This window comes from Simochromis diagramma, unplaced genomic scaffold, assembly GCF_900408965.1.
Source record: "Simochromis diagramma unplaced genomic scaffold, fSimDia1.1 OVJJ01000322.1, whole genome shotgun sequence".
Classification (NCBI taxonomy): Eukaryota; Metazoa; Chordata; class Actinopteri; order Cichliformes; family Cichlidae; genus Simochromis; species Simochromis diagramma.
The window spans coordinates 382,382-407,668 of record NW_024386731.1 but is presented as its reverse complement, the minus strand read 5'-3'; the positions used below and the strand labels follow the sequence as shown (position 1 = coordinate 407,668).

General features: G+C 40.7%; 1 protein-coding gene and 1 long non-coding RNA gene across 4 annotated transcripts in view; both read right to left on the bottom strand.

Moving 5' to 3' along the window:
• Nucleotides 1-9,672: 9,672 nt before the first annotated feature.
• On the bottom strand, nucleotides 9,673-10,148 carry LOC120746889. The gene is made up of 2 exons (XR_005699039.1): nucleotides 9,967-10,148; nucleotides 9,673-9,768 (listed from the first exon to the last, which is right to left on the bottom strand). It is a non-coding gene; the product is annotated as an uncharacterized LOC120746889 (long non-coding RNA).
• Nucleotides 10,149-15,663: 5,515 nt separating this feature from the next.
• Nucleotides 15,664-25,287, bottom strand: part of enox1 (ecto-NOX disulfide-thiol exchanger 1) — a 129,836-nt gene continuing 120,212 nt past the window's right edge. For all 3 annotated transcript variants that reach the window (XM_040008893.1, XM_040008118.1, XM_040007356.1), the window contains exons 15-16: nucleotides 19,326-19,411; nucleotides 15,664-17,988 (exon numbers count right to left, since the gene is read on the bottom strand). In XM_040008893.1, coding sequence (XP_039864827.1) covers nucleotides 17,857-17,988; nucleotides 19,326-19,411 — 218 coding nt within the window. In that variant the 3' untranslated portion in view covers nucleotides 15,664-17,856. The remainder of the gene's footprint in view (nucleotides 17,989-19,325; nucleotides 19,412-25,287) is intronic.

Sequence of the window (25,287 nt, the reverse complement as noted above, 5' to 3'; positions counted from 1 at the left end):
TTTATTCCACAACTTAGACATCCACATTACTCACACTCTCATAACACATACATATAGGGCCTTGAGGGTGGGCACGTTAACGGCGTCCAGTGGACGGTCTGTGTATTCAACCCCACCTCTGGCGCCGGTGCCCACCTCTCAATTTTAAATCCATGTAGACATTGAGGGTTCTCGGGAGGGGCCGTGCTAACACCTGCTTCTTCACACACCCCTGTTCTCTGCTGGCCATCGGGGCGGGGCAAGGCCGTGATGATCCATTTAGCAAAGTAAATCCATTGGGTATCCTTGTTGGTCTTCAGACAACAATTCTGACGGCTAAAGAACCAAATGGGACAGGCCAAAAAAAAAAAAAAAAAATAGCTGAAACTATTTTTGCATTTCTTTGTGTCTGACGGTGTTGACAAAAACCTTGCACTTCTCCAGCAAAAACAGAAATTATTAAAAAATGTTACACCTGGGAGATTGTACCAAAACATGGTGAAACAGCCAAAACTTTGTGTAACAATTATATGTAAATATGTTTTTGAAAAATCAAAAAATATATTTTAGAAAATTAAAACCTGGTTTGTCCCTAATCTCAGGAATCACTGAAATGCCAATTCACTGTGTAATTGTGTAACTTTATTAGCAGCGTCCTCCTGAAATGCACCAACAACATTGAGTAACGTCCTCCTCTCTGCCCTTTAATGCTCTCTGGTTGCTATGGTAACGCGTAAATATTTCTTTCAAAATAATACAAACAACTACAACACGGAAAAAGACACAGCAAAACCGAGTTAACGATAAAAAACGTAAAAACCGTAAATTTCACACCTGACCTCAACTCTCGCGGCCCGGTACCAAACGACTTATGGACTGGTAGGCACTGGTCCGTGGCCCCGGGGGTTGGGGACCGCTGATTTAAGTGACTTTGAACGTGGCATCTGCTTCCCTAGATAACAATTTTCCTGTGATGTCCCAGCAAATTCACTCCAAGGACAGATGCAATATTTAAAGAAATTGCAAAAATTCCAAAAGTTACATGCGGAGCAAAGCTAATGAGCAAAGCTGAGCAACTAGTAGTTGAAGGTGGAGACCCAAAACAGAGCTACACAAGAGTGCCCCCAAAAGTTGATTCTGTTCATCTGGACAAGCATTTTCAGTGGGAGAAATTGCATTTGCATGATGACTGAAACTAGCACCACTGAGGGAACAATGGGCTAAAGTGGGCAACACCCACTATCACCAGATGCAAAATGTTAATGATGTACATGCTAATGAATCAATAGTTTGAATTTAGTAACATAAGGGACACTGTCTTGATGCATGCTCAATCATCCAGGAAATCCCAAAAAGTTGATTGTGCTCATCTGGACGTAGCGTTTTCAGTGGGAGAAACTTTTCGTCAATCATCCATGTGACTTCTTCAGTCTCAGCTGATTGCAGGGTTCCCCAACCTTATAAAGAGTATATTTGCATAATAAGTGAATCTAGCACAATTGGTGAACCATGGGCTGTGAGGTGTAGTGTGTAAAACATACTATTCTCACATGTCAATTCCACTTTTGGGAACTCTGTTTGAATGAATTTCGCACAGAATCAGAAATGTAATTGAAAAAAGGCCAACAACTGTATTGTGAACAGTACTTTATTCCCCTTTTCAGTATTTGCTTCACTTAAAAAGGTTGTGGGCTCTTTTGGACACGCCATCTGATGTCGTCATTTACAGTTGCACACAGCTGTCTGCCAGAAGCAGCATCACAACTGCCCACATAGAAATTCACCCAAGAGATTTTCCACCGTAATGCTTGCCAGGTGTAGTGACAAGCAGGCGTTGGTGACTAGACATGACAGCGGCGGGGGATATGAAGGAACGTCTCGACACTGCACTCAACAAAGAGAACACAAAGAGCTGTGGCTAATTACAGCCGCTGTCAACAGGCTTCATTAGAGATGCAGCGCGGCTAATGGAGGCCCGCTCCTTCTGCCACCTCACAATGCTGCCGCACGCATTATTTATAGGCCAGCGACACACACACTTCCACTTCAGGATGTTGAACAAGCAGATTTTCTTGGCGGGAAGACAGCTGGCTGCTGAGCTCTTATTTACTGCTTCGCCTTGAAAAGAGGATGGTTTGAAAACCAGACACTGTGATAGCTTGTAAGAAAGTGTCACAGCTAGGAATATGCTCCAGATTTCTGCTGTATTTCAAGAATATTTTAGGTCAGATGTAGCATGTAACCTTCCATGTTTGTCATACCGGTAGCTGTGTAAACTGCTCCCCTCATAACTTTTCATGTTAGGAGTATCTGTAACTTCATGAAACAGACGATCAGACATTCACACACTCTTCATGCTGGTTTAAAGCAAAAAGAGTTTTGCACAGAAGGGTCACGAGACCATTATAAACCATGGTGCTTTTCTTGGATTACGCTTAGCAGGACCTCACCCTGGAGCCAGCCCCAGGGAAGGGCCTCATTGCCAAGTGTCTGCTGGTTGGGCCCGGGGGCCAGGTTCAGCTAAGATGAACATAAAAAGCACCCCTGTTGTGGACCCACTACCTGCAAAAAGGGCTGTAGAGGAGTGCAGTGTGGTGTCAGTAAGAAGTGGGGGCCTTGGCACCTGGCAGTCTGATCCCCAGCTGCTGAAACTATCTTTTGATATGTGGAATGTAACCTCCTTGGTGGCGAAGGATCCCGAGCTAGTGTTTGAGACTGAGAGACACTGGTTAGATATAGTTAGGCTTGCCTCAACACACAGCCTTGGTTCTGGAGTGCGGTTGCCCAACGTGAGAGGCAGTGAGCAGGGGTGGGTTTACTTGTATTCCCCAATTCAACGCCTACACTTTGGGGTTCTTTCCATTAGACAAGAAGGATGCTTCCCAGGATCTCTGTGTCTGGGAATGTGAGTGACTGTCATCTGTATTATGTGCCAAATTATAATTCAGAGTATCTGGCCTTGTTGGGGTGCTGGAAATCCCCTCCTGGTGACCCGGTTGTCCTGCTGGGGGATACTCACATGAGCAATGAGCTCGATCTGAACCCAAGAGGTGTTTTGTAATTTGACTTCTGTGCTAACCTCTATTTGTCCGTAACAAAAACCCTGTTCAAACACAAGGATGTCCATAAGTGTCAGCTGTCAGCTGATAACTGACAGCTCTGCTGGGTTTGATTTGGATAAGGTGGTGGGGAGAATGCTGGACAAAACTGGCACACTTTAATGGATAGTGAGAGTGTGCTGGGAACATCTGGCAGAATCTGGAGGATCTTCAACTTTCCCCTCTGACAGACCTTTAAAAGCATTCTGAGCAACAAGTCCACATCTCCGTTGCTAAGGTGTGGAGTTTTGGCTGCAAGCTGGTTGGTGCTTTTCACTTGTCATGGTGGTAATCCCTGAAGAAGATGGAGGACACCTGAGATAAAGGAGCTGTCAAGCTGAACAGGAAGTCCTATCGGGCATGGTTAGCTTAAGGAACTCTGGAGCAGCTCACTTCATGCGAAGAGGAATGCAGATCTGTGGAGGAGGTGCAGAAAAGGCAAAAACATAAACTAACGGCTTTTGGTCAGCCTCAAAGTGATTCTGGCAAGCTGTCAGATGAATGTCAGGGAATGCAGGAAGGTAACTTCTTAAAACTGTGGTTGCTTTAATCCTACTGCCACATCTGTGCAGGTGGATCAGTAGCGTCATAAAAAATGTGTAAATCAGGTTACAAAATTGTTTTGGTAGCACTTATTGACGCATTTTGAATCATCATCTCAACTCCTTCCTGTCCGGAACAATGATGGCAAATGGATAAATCAACAGCCAAACAGAAACCCTGGGTGAATGTGAGGAATGAAGCCACTGCCAGCTGTTGTGTACAAATTGAGACATGAACAGTTAGGGATCTGAGGAGAGAGAAAAGCCTGCTGTTGACACAGTAAACCTATGGAGCCATAAATACTGCAGTCAGCCTTCCCCACTCGTGCTCCCTCCTCTCATGCACGGGCCGCAGTGTGATTATGCGTGTTCCCTGTTCAGGAGTGGTGTATAAATAGTAAAGCGCTGCCCCAAATTGCGAAATTGGTTTCTCTCTTCTCTCAGACCCAGAGGAAGCAGAGGCAGCCGTGTTGTAAAATCTTTTAGGCTGCTGCTTAAACTTGTGGACAAACTGCAGCGCTGGGGAAAGTGCTGGGACAAGACATCCTGTCTGTAATTTAATAATGCAAACTAATGTGGCACATTCTCCTCATTTCTTCTGACAGCAGCCTGTAAAATGTAACAGGAAAAAAAATTAAGGCGTTAATGAATAAATAGCGTTTGGAAATGCTGCCGTTCAAATCCATGTCAAAAGGTTACATTATAGAGACGCTGGAGTTTGGGGCATGAGTGATTTGAAATTGATTCCTGAAAATGACGACAGGAGTAACCACAGAGACTGTGTCTGATTGACTAAAGTGGTTATATCACATTATGTATAAATTACAACAATATTTCAGAGAAACTCCAAAGTAATTTAGTACTAATTATAGAGGACACGGAGAGTGTCACTGCTAGAAAATGATGAATGAGCTAAATGACAAAGAGTATATAAAGTGAAATGATGCTGTACAGTCTGTATGGTGAACAGTTAAATTCTGTACTGTAACATTTTAGTTATTGTATCAAACTCTTTTTTTTGCAGGCAGTTCATGTTTGTGAACATGTCCTTGGGGTTTTGTTATCGTTGATTATACAGTATATTATTAAAAGTAATGAGTATAAAGACTGATGTTCTTCCATTTAATCATTATTGTGCATTTTTAATCACAGAAAGGCGACTGAGAATGACAAATTCAGGCAATTCAGAGTAAATGTGCCTGACAGACATATGCAGGTTTTAAAGTTGGATTTTTTTTTCAAATACATTTATGTTAAATTGGTGCTGTAGCTGCAGTGATGCGGACGCTGTGCTGGTCCGTCGTGGTCAGTGTTGGGGAGTAACGGAATACATGTACCGCCGTTACGTATTTAAAATACAAAATATGAGTAACTGTATTCCGTTACAGTTACCGTTTAAAAAGGTGGTATTTAGAATACAGTTACTTTGTTGAAATAAATGGATTACACGGCGGTATTTTCCTGTTTCATATTGTGGCGGGTCAGGACTGTTTGGGTTTTGTTTGACAGCTACGTTCTGTTGTTCCAGGCGGCAGCGTTACGGTTGCCATGGTTACAGGGCGATGCTCTCTCTCTCTCTCTGCGACTGTGTGTTTCCTGGGTGAGAGAGCGCCTGTTGTTGTTGTTGTTGTTGTTGTGCTAAGCTAATAGGCAGAATGCTACAAGCATAGCTCTAAAGAATGTAGCATCATGGGCAGTGTAGTCCGTGTTGCAGGGAGAATGGACTGCCATACACGTTATGGGTCTGTGAGCGCGAGGAGGGAGAAAAAGGGGAGTGGAAAGGTACGAGTTGTCATCGAGCAAAAACAGGAGCTGGAAGCATGTAAATATAATAATAACCACTGCAGCCAAGAAGAGTGCCTGAAGAGCCCAGTTGTAAGTAAGCTATTAAGACTCGACTGTACACTGTGTTCGTGTTTTCCTCCAAAAACAATAAGTTCCGTTGGAGCAGTCTTTCAACGCCTCTCTCTGTCTCTCGCAAGAAAAGTTGACCCACACAACAAAGTAAAGCTATTTTTCGGCTACGAGCCGACAGGGACCCCGCCGTATTAGTCAGAGGTCCCTTTACTACAGTTCGGAGTCGCGGACCTTCAGTAACAGTAATAAATCACACAGCAATAGTACATTCACGTTGTTGTAAAAAGCATGATAATATATTAAGTAATCCAAAGTATTCAGAATACGTTACTCAATGACAGTAACGTAACGGAATACGTTACAGAATACATTTTGGGGCATGTATTCTGTATTCTGTAATGGAATACATTTTAAAAGTAACCTTCCCAACACTGGTCGTGGTGAAGAGAGAGCTGAGTGTAAATGCGAAGCTCTCAATTGCGGATACAAGCAGCGGAAATGGGCTTCCTTCGAAGAGTGGCTGACTTCTCCCTTAGAGAAGTTCAGCCATCCGGGAGGGGCTCAGAGTGGAGCCGCTGCTCCTCCACATCGAAAGGAGCCAGATGAGGTGGTTCGGGCATCTGATAAGAATAACTCTGTCACGGACCCGGCTCTGGAGGACTCGGGGGTCCGTGAGCAGTGGTGTCATCTACTGTTCTGTCCACGTTTGTATGTAGAGTGTGTGGGTGTGTCTGCTTCTCTCTCTCTCCCCCAGGTCCTCGGGGCTGTTTACGGAAGTGCGCGCTGTGGGAAAGGCGTGACCTGGCGACTGTCGTCATCGGGAGTCCCTCCTCGCTGTTGCTGGCCCACCTGCAGGTGATTACCTGATCAGCGGTTGGTAATCATCTCCCGGGCTAGACGGAGGTATTTACCCGGGACTCGCGGCGACAGTCGACGTGGGATTATTACGTCTGACTGGTATAGTCTGTGCGAGACATGTGTTCTTGGTAGTCGGCTAGCGTGTGTGGCTAATTGTGGATTGTCCTTCTTCCTCCAGGAGAGGCGAGCAGAGAAGCGAGTTGGGGACCACACACACTAGGGAGTTACAACACGGAACGCACTGGGAGCAAGGGACGAGCACGATTGGAAAATTGCACTTCTGAGTGAATTGTTGGACTTGCCTGTCTACAGTGTTGGGGAGTAACGGAATACATGTATCGCCGTTACGTATTTAAAATACAAAATATGAGTAACTATATTCCGTTACAGTCACCGTTTAAAAAGGTGGTATTCAGAATACAGTTACTTTATTGAAATAAATGGATTACACTGCGGTACTTTCCTGTTTCATATTGTCGCGGGTCAGGACTGTTTGGGTTTTGTTTGATATGGAATCAGAACGATGCCACCTTGAAACGAAACCGAAAAAAATATTGAAACCGAAAAAAAATGTTGTAACTGAAATAAATGTACTGAAAAATCTTGCATTGAAACCGAAAAAAAAATTGATAGTGAAAAGCAATTAATTGAAACTGTCTTTTTTTTTTTTTTTTTTTTCGCTTACAATTTTTTTTTTTTTTTTTTTTTTTTTTTTTGTTTCAATCCATTTTCGGTTTCAATCTGCTGGCACTGTTTTGGCCTCCGGGGGCGCGCATGTATTTGCATACATTATAGAGGCCACTAGTGCTGACCAAGCTGCCATCTTTCTCTCTTCCCGTTTTTCAATGGCTGCTTCAGCTTGAACTGCCAAACCACCCACACACAAACCACAAGTAAGTAATCATTTTTTGTCATCTTTTCTTGCTGTCCCACTGGGCTGGACATTAGTTTAGTTTTTTTAGCTACATCTGGTGAAGTTGTGGTAAAATGCTGGTATTAGCCTATTCGTCGTAGCAAGCTAGCCTGAAGCTAATATTTGCTAAATTTAGGGACACCCGTGTCTCTTCAGGAGTTGGAGGCCGGTGTTCTAGGAGCGGATCTCAGGATCTCAACAGGCAGTGTTGGGCAGTAACATAATACATGCACCGGCGTTACGTATTTAAAATACAAAATATGAGTAAATGTATCCGTTACAGTTACTGTTCAATAGGTGATATTGAGAATACAGTTAGTTTGTTGAAATAAATTGATTACATGGCGGTATTTTCCTGTTTCATATGTTAGGCTATGGTCTCTCTATTTTTGGTAATTCCACGCCGGTGGAAACCCAAACAAAACACGCAATAAGAGCCTCTAAAAATTATTATACAAAAATTATTTAATATGAAGGCAATAGCAGAGTATTACAGGCATCGCCCTAAACAATGTGGCCTCAGTGTAGTCCGTGCTGGGAGAATGGACTGCCATACCCGTTATGTGTCTGTGAGCGAGGGAGGGAGAAAAAGGAAAAGTACGAGCTGTCATGGAGCAGAAACGGGAGCTGGAAGCATGTAAATATAATAATAACCACTGCAGCCAAGAAGAGTGCCTGACGAGCCCAGCTGTAAGTAAGCTGTTAAGACTCGACTGTACACCGTGTTCGTGTTTTCCTCCGAAACAATAAGCAGCCTTTCAACGCCTCTCTCTGTCTCTCGCTAGCAAACTTGACCCAGACAACAAAGTAAAGCTAGTTTTCAGCTACGAGCCGGACACGAACCGGACGTATTAGCCAGAGGTCCCTTTACTACGGTTCGGAGCCGCTGAATAGTTTTCTACATGAGATCGCTGCAAAAAGTGCAGCCTTACCTAATGTCCACCTACTGTTACTCATTTATATTAAGATTTTAACATCTAGTTGGTATGGCGAGTAGCCTTCAGTAATAAATCACACAGCAATAGTACATTCACGTAGTTGTAAAGTATTCAGAATACATTACTTCTATAATCTTTGGTGGAATACATTTTAAAATTAACCTTCCCAACACTGTCAACAGGTTAGCACCTCATACCACAGTGCAGCAAAGCAGTGTCATGAGCGCTGGGAAGGAGGAGCCCAGAGCCCAAAACAGACAGTGCAGGAGATGACAAGGTTAGTAATTGTATGGTGAAAATTATACTTTGTTATCTTGATTGGCAAAAGAAAAGTAAATACAAAATCTGCTTCTTACATTTAGGGCATTTCCAAGATTTTTTTTTTTTTTTTTTTTCCAAAACTTCTTCAATTTCTTTCATTACAGCTGTCCTGTGCCAGAAGTTCTGTTGACCCACAGTGAGAGGCATCATTTCAGAAACACCAGGAAGACTGAAACTCGTCGCCAGGATCAAGCAGGGCTCGTGATCTTCACCAGCAGCTCCCTCACAAGAAGGATAAACCCAGCATTTCATGAACACTGATGGAGACCTTTGCTTTGTGTAATGTTAGAAGTACTCAGATAATCCTCAGAGGGTCTGGACTTTTACATAATATAACAGAATTCAACTTTGTTGTCATTGCACATGCACAGGGCAACGAAATGCAGTTTGCATCCATCCAGAAGTGCTTTAGCCATGATATAGATATATTACAATATATATTAGCAATAATATAGATATAAGTATATTACAGAAATGGGTCTATTATGGTATGTTACAATGTACATGGTATGAAGTATGTTAAGAATATTCTATAAGTATGTACAGGCTGTAGTGAGTACAGGCTATGAACAGGATATAAATATGAAAAACTACAGAAATCTGAGATATACAGAAATGTGAACTATGCAAGTTATAAACAGTTGTAGGATTAAAAATTATATGTACAGAATGATTATTTACACAGAACTATACAGTAGTGCAGTTAATAGCTATAGCTATAAGCTATAGTAATAGCTTTAAGTCCTGTAGAAAGTTAAATATATGTTGTACTCACTGGTTACTCTAGTATGAATGACTCTGAATTACTTTATGATAAATAACACACTATTGTCAAAAAACAGTGAAAGAATTCCAGATCACAAGTTTTTAGTTCAAATACAAGTAACAACCTTTGACTTTAATCAGGTTTTATTTAATTGTGTCAGAGAAAACATCATGTGCTCTTCATGTAGCTGAGTACATTCAGTGTTTAAAACAGAAGTTGTGCAGGTCTGAGATCAGCAGTTTTCTGAAACACCAAACTGAGGTACTGTTAATGCTGATGTATAGTGACACAGTTACAGGGGTGATTAATCCTTTTGACTTTTTGTCTTTAAATTTATCAATAAAACAGCTGCAGCTTTCACTGACAGCACATGTGGTACTTTAACCTTTGTACTGTTTTCTTCAGTTAATTTTGGAGTTACTACAAAGATTGAAGATATAGGATGATCTGTCTGCTGTCACTGGGTGGTGCTGAGGTCTGAATCTGAGGACAGCTCCTGTAATCACAAACAGAACAATCATCAAAAACTGAAATATAAAGTTGATCTCAAATCTGAAATAGAGCTGATCCTTCTCAGTCCTCACACACTCGGGATCTGAAGTTGTTCAGTGCTACAGTTCTGCCGACAGCTTTTTATTTTTTTTTATATTTGTTTTAAAGGCCTTACTAACACATTTTCTAATATCATGTTTACCTTTGAGTTGTTGATGCTTTATAAATGGACATCTGCAAAGATGAGATGATGGAGCAGGTTTCAGTCAAGGTTCAGTCTGCTGCTGCATCCTGGTCACAACATACAGAGGTGTTATCAGCTCAGTATTGAACAAGAAATATTAACGTTTCAAATTATTTGTCCTAAGGATGCAAACTGTACAGAGTACTATGGAAGCCCGTTTCCGCCACTAAAAAAAAAAAAAAAGCTAGTATCCATAACTCGAAATTTCGAGTTATTTTCTCAAAATTTCGAGTTACTTTCTCAAAATTTCGAGTTAGCTCTGCCAATCAAAAATATACGTGAATGAGGTCGCTTTCTTGTTACCCGGAAGCATATGGCGCAGGACCGCGCACTCAAAAACGGATCCCAACAAATTAAAGTATGTTTGCTGATAGTAACACCATGTGATTCAGCTAATAACACAGGGATTTCATCATTTGTGAAGCCAGGCTGAAAACACTCAGCAATCTGTGCATTCACGACTGGATGTAATACCGGTAGCTTAGCTGTAGCATTTGTAGCTGAGGGCTTCAGCTTCCGGGTAACATGGAAATGACGTCATTCACGTAGATTACTGATTGGCAGCGCTAACTCGAAATTTCGAGTTGCTTTTCTCAAAATTTTGAGTTAATATGTCGAAATTTCGAGAAAATAACTCGAAATTTCGAGAAAATAACTCGAAATTTTGAGTTATGGATCCTTTTTTTTTTTTTTTTTAGTGGCGGAAACGGGCTTCCATAGAGTACTGCACATGTGACTTTGTGAACATAATTCATTAAAAATAATTTGGACAGTTTTTTTTAACCTGAATATTTGTAACAAACTCAGTAAAAATAAAAAATAAAAAAGCTAAAAAAATAATCAGAGGAAAAATGTAACATTTTAACTTAAGCTGACAAGCGGAAGTAGTTGGTTTCAGTACATAAGTATCGGGCTTTGCTATTTAATCCGTAGCTATTGACTAATGAGGGGAATTTAAAAGTTGGCGTTAATGTCCTTCCACATGTGGAAAGCGACAGAAAACATGCTGCTGTTTGCACATATTTAATAATCAGCTCTGCACAGGAGCAGAAGCAGAGTCCAGCCTGTTGCTCTTACAGTATAATACTCATAATAAAAGTACAGTAACCGTGGTTAGTCACTGAGCAGCCCGGTGCGTTTCTCTTGATTTCTTTAGTCAGGGTAAATTCATTCACCTGCACGGGGTAGCTATACGAACTTTACAAAACAAGTTTCCCCGACAGCCGAGTGCTCATTTTAGCTAGCTAGGTCCTTAGGTAGCTAGCTAAGGACCTAAATTACGGATTAGCTTACAAACACATTTAACTTACCAAAAATAATGCGGTGGGGCCTCAGGTCCTCCTGTCCGGTAGTCCAATTAACTGAAGAACACCTCAGGCTGTCACTTTGAAATAGTCGGTAATGTAAACGCTGGACCTCTCAGCATCTGCCATTCCCGAACAGACACGTGCGAGTTTGTCCGTGACCGCAGCCGCGTCGTCAGTGTTTTCTCCAGTCATTGGTCAGCATTATAATATATGCAAATACATGCGGGTCGGAATCCCCGCCCCCCAGCGCGCCCCCCGTACGCCAAAACAGTGCCAGCAGAGTGAAACCGAAAAATGGTTTGAAACCGAAAAGTGGATTGAAACCGAAAAAAAAAAAAAAATTGTAAGCGAAAACAAAAAAATTACAGTTTCAATTAATTGTTTTTCACTATCAATTTTTTTTTCGGTTTCAATACAAGATTTTTCAGTACATTTATTTCAGTTACAATATTTTTTTTCGGTTTCAATATTTTTTTCGGTTTCGTTTCAAGGTGGCATCGTTCTGATTCCACAGTTTGACAGCAACATTCTGTTGTTCCAGGTGGCAGCGTTACGGTTGCCATGGTTACAGGGCGACGCTCTCTCTCTGCGTGTTTCCTGGGTGAGAGAGCCCTTTTTGTTGTTGTTGTTGTTGTGCTAAGCTAATAGGCAGAATGCTACAGGTATAGCTCTAAAGAATGTAGCCTCATGGGCAGTGTAGTCCGTGCTGCAGGGAGAATGGACTGCCATACTCGTTATGTGTCCGTGAGCGCGAGGAGGGAGAAAAAGGCAAGTGGAAAAGTACGAGCTGTCATCGAGCAAAAACGGGAGCTGGAAGCATGTAAATATAATAATAACCACTGCAGCCAAGAAGAGTGCCTGACGAGCCCAGTTGTAAGTAAGCTATTAAGACTGGACTGTACGCTGTGTTCGTGTTTTCCTCCAAAAACAATAAGTTCCGTTGGAGCAGCCTTTCAACGCCTCTCTCTGTCTCTTTCAAGCAAAGTTGACCCAGACAACAAAGTAAAGCTATTTTTCGGCTACGAGCAGGCGTGATGATTTGGGCTTGTTTTGCAGTTGCAGGACATCTTTCTGTCATTGAGTAGGCCCTGAACTCTTCCATATACCAAATTCTCGAATCAAATGCTACACTTTAGAATAATGAATGATTTTAGAATTCGGCACCTAAAGCTTGGACCAAAATGTGGCAGCAGAACAATAATCTGAAGCACAGCTTCTACAACATGGCTGAAAAACTCCAAGTCTCAACATGACTGATGGTACATGTGAAGGAGACTTTTGCCTTGTGCTGCACAAAATCTTATAGATCGCTTATAGAATTATGAAAAAAGTCAGTTATTGCCCGACTCTTTTATCTAAATAACTCGAGTTTGTTCCTTTGCACACAGAATTCTGTGACCTTTAATTGTAAACCACTTCAATGTTACCACTATCGACTACATTTTAACCAGAAGTGAAGCATTCAAGATTTAAAATATTGATCGCAATGATCTGATATTTCCTCCACGAATGCTTTCCAGTGACAGAGAGCGGGTGCACGGTTATCATTACCACCAATGGCCATAAAGAAAGCATATGGAACGTGAAGGTTCACACACTCGAGAGCAACCAATCAAAAGCTAGAAACTGAGGCTTCGGTTTATCTGTGTGCACTCATCTGCATCTTTCCATTGCCTTTCTATCTGATTCATCCACTTCTAAAATGTGCTTCACATTCAGTCTCAGCACATAAAGAGGAACTGCGGGTTTGGGAGGGATTGCAGTAGAAGAGACGGCGTGCCCTGCAGTACAGCAATATATCCATGAAAGCGGGTGTGAATTCCTTTGCAGGAACTTCAGTGAGTCAGTGATTCCTCCATGGAATTAATTTTTCTTGAGCTGAAAGAGATTTGTGAGCAGGGAAGGAGAAAAATGCTAAAAAAGCCTTTAGCAAAGATTGTGTTTGACAGTGAATCTCTGCCCTAGATTTGTGTTTAGATACCCCGTGCATACACATACACCCACACTCATGTTTCCATTAGCAGCCACGTGTGTTACGTCCGTGTTGCATCAGTAGCAGCTCTGTGGTCATGAACAGCCTTTTACATCATCCTGTGAGCTGGATTCCCCAGAGAAGTAAAGTTTGAATACTTTTATTTACAGTCTCCTTTTACACTCTTCTTTTATTTAGTTTTGTTGCTGCACTGAGCTTCACTTTGCAGAGGTATTACTGTAAGAAAAACTTTACTTCCACATCACTAAAACCATAACCCGTAATTTTCTCCACAAATTTGCTGTGAAAATAACTGCAAATGCACTTTTAATGTCATTCCCAACCCATAAAACCCTGTAACATTTAAAGGGAAAAGGTCAGCAAGGTGTCCCACATGCAGTTAGCAAAATGACCATCACACTAAGCTAAATTCTGGCAGCCTTAACCCAATTTCCCTCGGGATGAATAAAGTATGATCAATCAATCAATCAATCAATCAATCAATTTGGTGTTTCCTGTCACTCAGATCTCAGGGCTGAGTGTGTGTAGTATCGATCTGTTTCTTATAGTGTCTACTGCAAGACTTATTGATGTAATACCTCAGCGTATGAGTGTTTTTGTTAAACCTTTATGTGTACTGCTGTAGCTCCAGCAGAACCACCAAATCTGTGGTCTGGTTTCTAGTTTTAAATGTATGCAATGAAATAAATGAAAGAATAAAATATTACCGAGGCACCACCATGCCTGGAAAACTACAGCCTACCCTAATTAAATACCCAACTAAATATTTCCAACCCCTGATTTACTGTTTGTCCACAAATTGCTGTTTTCACAGTTTCCCAGGAGGAAAATCCAAGTTTTTTTTTCCAAACCTCTTTGGTTCAAAATGCAACTTTCAGAAACTTGAAACTGGAAATCTCCGTTGTCACACACTGGGATCCATGCTGTGACCAGCAGCTAAAACTTTATTTTGAAGTAGTATTTCTTAAACTGGTTGTTGAGTTTTGTGTGGGAAAAAAAATCACACAAAATGTCCATCATGGGCTTTGTACTATCCATGATTGTTTTGGGTTTTTTTTGTTAAATTTTGGTTCCTCAGTTTTCTTCAGTTCTTGTTTCGCTACATATTTTTCAGCATCATGTTGCTTTTGTGGATCCGTCATTGTCTCTCTCAATGTGTCGACGGTTATTTCCTGTTTTAGTTTTAAGCTTAGCTCCTCATGTGGTCAGGATACTTCTAAATAGTCCAAAAAAAGGCCTCTAACCACCATTTGGTAACCAGACTGTTACTTATATAGAGCTTTTGTACTCTAACTGATAACGCTTTCTATATGACCTCAGTGTAAAACACTATGAGGTCAAGGAAAGGTGTGATGGAGAATTTACAGGGAAAAGAGAAGCATGGAGTAGAGAATTCATCTGCAAAATATCACTTCATTACAAAAGGTTGAAATTTTAAAAAGTGGGAAGCTAAATACCCTAAAAAAATGAAATGAAACTTGTTTCCTTACTTTTTCTTGCTGGAGTGCGTGAACGTTTAGACCCAAAACAAAACAACACAAAAGCAAACTGATCTACAGCAAAGCTTAAATACACAGTCGGTATATAACTCACAATCTGGATTTAGACAGCAGCAAGTGATAAGAAGTATTTTATTATAGTAACATGTTCAAACTTAACTTGTATCAGCCTGTTGTTGAAAATTCAAAATGTGGAGCACTCCACTCTTCCACTTCCAAGCCACACTTTTGTGCAACCAGCCAACACAGCCTCTCACTTTAAAGATAGCTCCCCTTCTCGAGCAGGGTTCAGCTGAACATTTCTTCCTGTTAAAAGGGAGTTTTTCCTTCCCCCTGTCACCAAGTGCTTGCTTATTTGGAGGTCATCTGATTGTTGAGGTTTTCGCTCTGTTAATGTAGGGTCTTTATCTCACAATAAAAAGTGCCTTGGAGAGACTGCTGTTGTGATTTGGTGCTATATAAATAAAACAACTGAATTAAACTGTGTGTTTTTAGTTTGCCCTAAACCTTTGCCACACAATTATCATTATAGACCTTATGTTTGTGATTGTGTGTGTGTGAGTGCGCTGTTTTCATTCTTTTTTTCTTTTTAGAAAAGAAGATATTTAGATATTTAAATAAGGAGAATGAGTACCCATAACATTAATGGGAGTGCAATGCTAAATAACATTAGCATTGTATTTTCTACATGTCCAGCTTTGTGGTCTTTAAAAACACTCAGAAATGACAAAAATCATCTTCAGTCCCTAGACGAACATCATGATCTCTTCCCTTTGCTCTAGTCAGAAGGATAATAAATATTTGTCACAGTCATTAACTTTGGATACTGTATTTGAAAAAAGTAGCACCACTTAGGTCATGTTTTTTGCATTTTACCATATTTAATTACAATATGTAATATGGCAGTGGAACATTTCAGTCTGCTGCCTTCTGTGAACAGCTTCTTTACACAATATAATGAAATAAATTAAGCAGAATGATTGAATTTCGATCCCTCACATCGGTCTTTGACAAATCAGCAATTTTTCTTTCTTTACTTCCATCATCTTCATGCGTTTTTTCCCCCAAATATTGTCCTTTCCTTCCTCTAACCCTCCTGTTTCCAGTGTCCGTGTCCTCGTCAGGGAGCACCTAACAGGCCTGGAGTGTTTTTACACTTAGTCACTCAGATTATTTCAAACTCCACATCAGTTTGCCTGTATATTATTATTTTTTCAATTAAAAAATATCTGGCAGTAAGAAATAAATACGAACTCATGTTCACACACCAACCCTAAACTGTCACTCAGTAAACACTAGCATCCAGTAACAATGGAGGCTCACATTATTTACGGTAAATGTATCCAAGATGTTTTGCGATGGTACCCAGGTGTGAAGTAGCACATGTCTGTTTGAAGATTTTTGGCTTGCTTATTCTCTGATCAGGAGTAGCAAAATCTAGGTCCTTATACTGCACGTAGTCTTCACGGATATAATCCCACAGGGTAGTCTGGCCTTAAAACTGTAAACTTCTAGCACTATATAAGGTACTTTATCACTGACAGGTACAAATGGTCAATTCCAGATCATGTGACACAGACACATGATCTGTTCTAATCACAAATAGAGATTAGAACAGGCCACACAGGCCACAGGTATTAAAGGTACCGGGCTGCAGTGGTTGGAGTTCCACAAGGTTCTGTGCTGGGATTAGTTCTATTTACATTATCACTATAGTTTGTCTCTTGTCCCATCTCTCTCTGCTCTTTCCCCTCACCAAGAATGTATTATTGTTGGGTCTTTACCTTACAATATAAAAAGCACTGACGCTGTGATTTGGCACTGTATAAATAAAGCTTAATTGAAACTAATGCAATGAGCATACCTAAAGAATTCACAGTGTCAAACATGTTCTCACCATTATTTGTTCTCACATATGATATTTCTAACACCCTATAGATCTCTTGTATGCTGACCTTTTAAATTGCTTTTACTTAAAAAAAAACAATCTTATTTCAGATACTCCTTTCTGCAGATATACTCTTTTTACAGAATGGGGGATTTACTGTATTCTGATAGTCTAGCAGAGTAAGGCTGAAGTTAGTTGTGCAATGGCCGTCCTTTCATGTAATCTGTGGTGGTCACTGTGCACACAGACTTTTATTCCCTTACTTTAGCCTTAAAAGCAGCAAATCTTCTCTGAGGCAACGCACAATTTGCACCCCAGTAGAAATTCTGGGGAAAATCGCTTCCTTATGGACAAAGTCAGGGAATTGCCTGAAAGCTTGAAAACCCCAAATATGAATATAGAGAAAATGCAACACAAATAATGTTCGATATTGTTTCACCACCACATTCAGAAAGTAACACAAGATTACAATCAGCTGGCAGTAAAGATTAAATTAAAGGGCTCTGTATGTGTTTTTATTGAATGACAGATTTAGAGTTGGTGTACAAAGTCCTTTCCAAACCATTAAGAGGAAGTGATCTATCTGTGGTCCCATCATGCCACAGGAAGCCCAGCAAAAACTCCCTTGCACAGCCAGTTCTTGGACCAAGTAGGAGATGATTTATCTGCCAGGGAAATGAGGTTTGGCATCAAATCTTTTAACGTTCAACTTTGGTATAAATTTTTTTTAAACTCTCTGTCTGTGATGTTTCGGTTGTTGCTGGATTTTTCAGACTCCAAACTGCACCGACAGCAAGACACCAAGGACCATGATTCACTTCAGAGGACAGACAGAGGGTGTGTCTTCAGCGCTGACCGACGATAGTCTATAACGCCCTGTTGCAGTTCACCGTGGTGACAATCTGCAGTGAGGAAAAGAAATGTTATTTCACCTGAACCCAGCATCCAGAGGTGAAATGTCTTTTGGGATTCTAAAAAAAAAAAATCCGTCGCTTTCACAGTTTCCAGTGTCTGCTTGAGTGAACGTCATCTGTTGTCTACTGCACTGCCGTGTGTCTGAAGAACATGCGCACACACACATGTGAATTAAAGGTCCGAGGCATTGTGCACGTCTGTTCACGTTGGTGTGTCTTCGCAGTGTGTGTGTGCGCCACTCCTGTGTCACGCTGAACTCAGTGTGTCAAAACCGCAGAATTTCCATCTTTTTTCCAGAGTTGCACCGACGCCACTCAGCTCCTGCCTGAACATACTGGGCAGTCGGACCATGAGCCGCTCCAGTTCCCCTGCAGATACCTGAATGACGACAGCAGAGAGGAAGAGAAATCAGACTGACATAGAACAAACTACAGGGGCTTTTATTCTTGATTTTCATATCATATTGGATATCACTTTGGTACTTTGGGTCTTATGAAAACACATTAGACCTACCTTGAATTTGCAGGTACAACCTTTACTAGATTAATTAAAAACCAAAGAAAATCGGATAATTTTTAGACACATTTTGTTGTTATATGGCAAATCTTTATCATCTGGCAACATCTAGGGCTGTGTTATAAAGCCAACACTTAAGTGCCAAAAACTGTAGTTCCTCTATTGACCACTTGAGGCTCCAAAAAACTCGAACTTTATAGCCTCACCCGTATCTGTTTCTATCTGATTTCTCATGCTTTTTACCTGATGTAGTGCCTTTGAGTGATCATTCCCTAATATTTATATTTACAATAAGCAGTGGGAAATACATCTGATTACAGTAGATATTCTTTTGAAAGGGCTGTAACTAAATTTAAGGATCTGCTTCCTCCACTGTTATCTTCTTCAGTGTCATATTCCAACACAGAGCCGCTATCTAAACTCAGGATGTCTTTACCTTACAATATAAAGCACCTTGAGGTGACTGTTATCGTAATTTGATGCTATATAAATACGACTGAAATTAATTGAGAAAAGAAATGAATTGAAGTTTGTGGCATTGTGACAAATGCAGCTTAGCTACCATAAAGTAACCTGTTGGATAATTATCAGAATCATCTTTTATGTTTCTGTAATGGTTAATTCACTAATATGTGCAAGCTCTTTAGTCTACGTGATATTTATAATGCAAAAATATAATTATCACTAACATAATTGAAATGTTTTACATATAAACAAGGAAAAAGCAGTTGTAAAGCACATTATTATTATTATTATTTGTTAAGTTGGCAAGTTACAGTTATTTATATACAATTTCTGAAAAGTTACTTTTTATATAAATCATTATAGGTGTTATACTAAATTTGTTAAGCACTGTATGTGAGACTGTTGCCGAAGATGAATGAAATGAAAGTAAAACTGCTATGTGTGTGTTCTTTTGTGCCTTAGTATCAGCATGCTGCTTTGTGCTTTTGCTTGATAAAAATATCTAAAAGCACTGACGCACCCATAGGCTTACTCTCAAGCAAAACCCAGAGAACTTCTTAGAAATGGCCAGTCCAATTCTAAGAAAGGTTACATAGATTATGCCTTTGCAATCCCTTGTTTGTTGCTCATGAGTATTTTGTGTATTACATACATTTTCTATGCCATGTGTTCTTTAATAGGGTTTAGTGAGAAATGTAGCTGAATGTTTCATGTTGTTTTTTAATGACATTTACCTTGGAGTCTAGTCTCTGTATGTACGACCACAGATACTCGAGGTTGGCCCCAAATGGATGGACATGGAGGAAGGTCGATATAATGCCTGCGGAGAAGAAGGGCCATTAGATAAACCCGCGGTTCAGTGCAATGAAAATATGAGCATGGGAGCGATCTAACATCTCACTGGCAGAGATGATGAGTAAGTAAATCAAAGGTTAACAAAACTATAGAGAAACATCTAAACCTCAATTAAGGATGAAACAGTAAAAAAACCCCAGCATATTTATATTACACACAATGCATACACATATTTCAATGAGCATTCATTCTCATTTTCATTTGCAGATTTTACTTTAAATTTGCTCAACATTTGGACAGAAACATTTGTCATTGGATTTCTGAATGCAGTATTTGTGAGGCAAATGTGGTCTTTGAAAACTGCAAGTGTGTATATTTAGTATTTACCATCAGTATTCATGAGTGCTTCAAGAACAGGCTTAGCAAACTAATAAAGCCAATGTGCACACACACACACACACACACACACACACACACACACACACACACTGAGCTGACAAAGAAGTAAGATCCACTAGAGTGACTATTAGATATAAAGGTTCAGGCTCCAGCAGAGCAGCCAATCTGCATCCTCATGAAATGCTGCACAATAAACAAATGGCAGAGCAGCCCCATAAAAATGCTGGCCAGAGCAGAAACTGCTCTCAACTTGATTACTTCTGAGAGGTCCTGCAAAGGTAGGCAGTCATGCGGAGGGGGGGAGGGAGTGGATGATGGTGGGGGTTGGGTAAGGGTAAAGAAATAGAGTGGCGTCCCCTGGAGGATCCAGCACAGCCAATATTTATTTCCTTGATTTATGTGGCGAAACGCTTGCAATTACAGACGGGCCTAATTCAATTTCTTCCACCAGGCCTGCTCACATGGAACAGTGCCACAGAGAACTGTAGGCTGAAGGAGGGGCAGGGATGTGGGTGCACTAAAAAAGGAAGTTAAATTTCAAGCTTGCACCAAGGAACTCTAACTTAGAAAAAGGGAGGAGAAAAAACCTACATAATCGACGAATGCAGTATGACATTTGGGTCCAGGCTATTTCAATTGCAGGTTCAGATAAGTTTCATAGTATTTACTATGGATCCAAGTTATTTTTCAGGAAGACACCTGCTAACAGTACATTTACTGTCACGATATACAAGTGGTACAAATCTTTGTCTTCTTGTTTTAAAAGTAGCGCACAAAAAAATAAAAAACCTGTTACTTCTTTAGATGAGTTAAATGAGTTCAAATGAACAAATCCAAACTACAACTGAAATATTTTCTACATGTATAAGATAGGGTTAACTGCTGATAAGAGGAGACAAGCATACAAAGGAAAGTTTAGGAGCGTTTGGAGAAATTGATGAAACTACAACATGTACGTGCGTGGTTCGTGGTGCAGCTGCAGAGGAGGCTGACACACCAGAGCTCCATCGGCTCATCATGCCTCCCCTGTATTGAAAGTGCCAGGACCTGAGGTGGTTGTTGTTGTGTGTAGGATGCAGCTGAAAAGCCTTCACAAAGCCCCACATTCAACTCTATTGAAAAATTTGTGAACAACACTTAAAAGCTGGATTCATGGCAGGAAAGCAGCTAATTTAAACACACTCAATTGTGCCAAGAGTGGACAAAAAAGACTGTTCAAGAAATCATTAAAAGCTCAAAATTACTGACATTCATGATGAGTGCTTGAAAACTTTTGACCATCGTATAGCTTCTACAGACAACACAAAAGGTAAGAAAAAACTATTTTTCTGTGTATGACCTCTTATTCAAAAGAAAGGGAGTGCTGCAGCTGTATAACTGGAGCCTTAAAATGGTTTTAATGTTTAAAGTGTGAGGCTTGGCATTTCAAATAGTCCAGGACTAATTTATGAATCATGGCAATTTGTGGCTTCGGCATCTGTGTCTGCAGACAGTGATTCAAACAGTGGACACAAACTTGAACACATGATACAACTGAGTGTGTGTGTGTGTATCGAAATGTTCCACAAATGTGCAAAAGAAAGCATGCTGGCAAACCTTCTGATGGCTAAAAAAGCTCCTTTGTTTATTGTTTGGTTGGACTATTTGAACAAGTCAATAGCAGAAAACAATCTGTGCAGCCACACAGCAATAACTGAGCCATAGATGTGGAACACAGTAACATCACGACACAGCGCATACAGTCTGTATGAAATGAGCATCCAATTTATTCTTTCACGTGTGCACCCAGACTCTCGATGACTGCTTGCAGACGTGCAAATGCAACAAACAACAAACAAACAAACATACCATCTAAACTGACAATTTACTGTCACTTGAAAACCTTCTGTTTTTTTCTCCACCTTCATTCACACACTGATATCAAAAGGTTCAACATACATGGATGACTTGTCTACCTTGCTTATCATAGTATTAAGAGTTGCATGTTACTTAGCAGTAATTGTGCAGCCTACCTCTGTCTGTCCTTTGTACAAATAAGACACCTTGCACACACACATACACTTTCATACCCTGACCCACAGATCATTTAAAAAATTATATAAAATATATGATAATAAAATAATTAATATAATATTGGATCTATTATATTTGTACTGTCAAAATGAAATGACATTAGTCTCATGAGCTACATTAGCAAAACTAGTTTACTGGCAACCGTTTGCTAAAAGGACTCAGCCCATGGCTGTGGTGTCTCTCAGTCTCTGATACATCACATGCCAAAAAAAGGTCTCAGTTTTCTCCAGTAAAAGTAAAACAAAAAATATTAAATAAAGATTTCTATTTCTATTCTGTAAAACAACACTGTGCCCAATGTCCGTAGCTGCTACTGTCACGGCTGCTAGGTGCAGGGAGCAGCATTTGGTAAACTAGACCGTCCAACACTTCCAGCCTTCGAAGGACAGCCTATGCAGCACCTTTATGGGGACACACGTAAGGTCTTCGGGTTCACCTTAGCTAGCTAACCTAGACACAAGTCACTTCTGGTTCTAAAAAACCAAGATGGCGTTAGCAACAATGCTGAACTCAAGGCTAAATTAATTCATTAATTAAAAAGAGTTTTGTCAGAGTCAGGGGACTTCATAATCTAAAGTCCTTCTACATAGAAGCCTTGCAACTGAGCAGCCATCTTGAGCTCTACTGGGTCAGCTACTTTGAACGTTATATAAATGAACTTCAGTTCCATTGGTCACTCATACAAAAAGAATCTGACTTTGCAATTCTCCCGTAGATTTGAATTGTGGATTCTTTGTGTCTCTCCCGCAATGCCTCTGCTTATAACCCACTCCCACTTAACTCAAGTAGGTCAGAAAGCCAGTCAATGTGGAAGCATTCTCCCTGCAAGGCTCACCTGGTGACCTCCTATGCTGAAAGGCTGCACGGACCTGTGCTTGATTCTGCCCGGGACCATTTACTGTGTGTGACTCTCCCGACTTTACTGTCTACCCTATCCGGTAAAGGCAAATATGCCCAAGAACCATATAACAGGGAGAATAGGTAGCATAACATTTCAAAATACTTCCACTCAGTGTTTTGATATGCAAATTAAAATGCTAAATGTAAATTCTATTGTCTTATTTGATTTTACTGTGTGAGAAAATGGGCCACATGCCTTTAAAAATGTGTTTGTTTGATGAAAATCTCCCAGCAGCAGCAGCAGCAGCAGCAGCAGGGGAGGAAGACAGAGAGCTGTGCCTCCTCGCTCCTTCATATTTGGATTTTCTTGGCGCCACTAAGAGAGATAAATGTGCTGCTGTTCCTCCCGCTCTGCTCTGCTGTGGACAAATACAGATCGTCCTGTGCTTTTCTCCACGCTGCTGCATGGTCTGCGGTAACGCGAGGCTTTACAGAGGGAAACAAAGGCAGCAGAAATGAATTGTGTCCAGCTGCTGTATGGGGGCCCAACACAGAGTGAAATCCACGTCTCTGATTTTAGAAGAAGATAGAAACAGAAAGGAGCCACAGCAGGCTTTAGGCACTTTGTTTTTCTGTCTCTCCTGCAGAAGAAGGTTTGAGAGCTCTCCAAACTCTCTGACAGCAGACGCTATGTTTACGCCTAACACGGCAGCGGTGGTATGAGCTGAGACGAGTTAAGTGTCAAGCACTCTTGCGCACTCACGTTCAGTTATCTTTAATGCTCCGCTACCGAATACTCTCAGAACCGTGCTGTGCGCTGAACTTACAAAGTAATCAGGGTGCTGCTGTCCACACGTGTAGCTTGAATGAGCGTCACAGCCTGCACAGTCTCTCTGGAAATTAAATTAGCCATGAAAGCTGTCAGTAAGTTCCAGTCAAAGACTTTCATAATCCAACTATGCGCATAATCCACCTTGAGCTGTGTACTGGGAGAGTTTCTTGGAATGAGCAGAGGCTGGAAACAAATCACTCCGAGCAAGAATCAGCGCTCTCACACGTTCACCTCTGCTCACACAGCAGCCAAATTAGATTTACATCTTTCCTGGGCTGGAAGAAAACAGAGCCAAGGAGAAGACCAAGACCTAACTGCTCTGTAGGTAAAAAGGTTTTTTATACCGGTGATTTCCACTCATAACGTAATGGAGAGGTAAGCAAGCTTTCATTTTGTTCCTTTCGTATGCCAGCTGAAATACATAACAAGAAGAAGGATATGGAAAAACTTCAGGTTATAATATACACTGGAGATTAATTTTCTGACTGAAATCTCTCTTTTCCTTCCGCTGTCCAGCCTCTGCAGAGCAGAAGCCTCACGATCTGAGGTGAGAAAGAGTAAAAGATTAAGCAGTGAGTGCTCTGAGAGCTTATTTGGCCACAGTGTTGCCTGTTGGGTACAACAGGACCATACTGTCAGTGAACTTCTGCGTTATTCCTGACACTGTTTGCTGGAACAAATAATTAAAAAAAAAAAAACCTCACAGATTTCAACCAAAAAGTCAAAAGGGGTTTTATTTCAGTGTCGTCTCATCCATACCTCAATGCACTCTGTCACTTTGTACGCCACAACGTGTGCACATCTGTACACCTATAATATCAGTAACATCCCAGAAACATTAGTGGTAACACTTGTGTCCTTTTATAGTTATGTTTATATTTATATCTCTTTTTCTAGACTTTATTTTATAGATAGCTTTATTGTAGGGGTGCAACGATACACAAAATTCACGGATCGGTTCGATACTTTGGTGTCACGGTTCGATATTTTTTCGATACAAAAAAATGTTCATGCTTTTTTAATTTGTCATTTATTAAAATTATAAATATATATTTTAACTCAAAAGTACAGTTTTTAAATTGAATGTTGCAGAAACAACAAAGTAATAAAAAAAATAAATCTATCTGATCGAAAAATCACTCATCTTTGGAAAAGAGAGTTTATTACAGAGAAATGTCTCTTTCCAAAATAAAAGCTATACTATCTGCTTCTTCTGGGCTATATTCTCAGCAGCATATTAAACATATCAGGTCCCCATAAGGAGAATCATGTGCTAACGGCTGTCTAAATGACTCGGGTAAAGTTTGTAGCGTGCGTGCTTGTTGTTTTTGTCTGCTTCCACTTGTCTTTGCACTAGGATGATGTCGGCGTAAATGTGCAGTCATATTCGTTGTGTTCCCACTGGTGCTGTCAGCGTAAATCTCGTTGAAATGACCTTAACGCCACAACACGGCAAATCTCCGTTAACGAGCTACCGCGGATCGCCCCGTGCATGGGGCTGGACGGCCAACACGTTAACGAGCTAACTGCGCTAACACACTAGTTCCCACCCATGTAATTGAGCATTGCGTGGCACGTCCAACATACTGTTTTACTTTTGTGCATGACGCGCTTACCTTCAGGGTCATACGTCACATGAAAACCAAAATAGTTTCAGAAGAAAAAAGGTGCACTCGGGACAAACTGAACCAAACCTATGCTTGTTGCGTGAGGAAAAATGATCAACATGCTTTTTGTGCCATTTTCGTTTGGTGGTA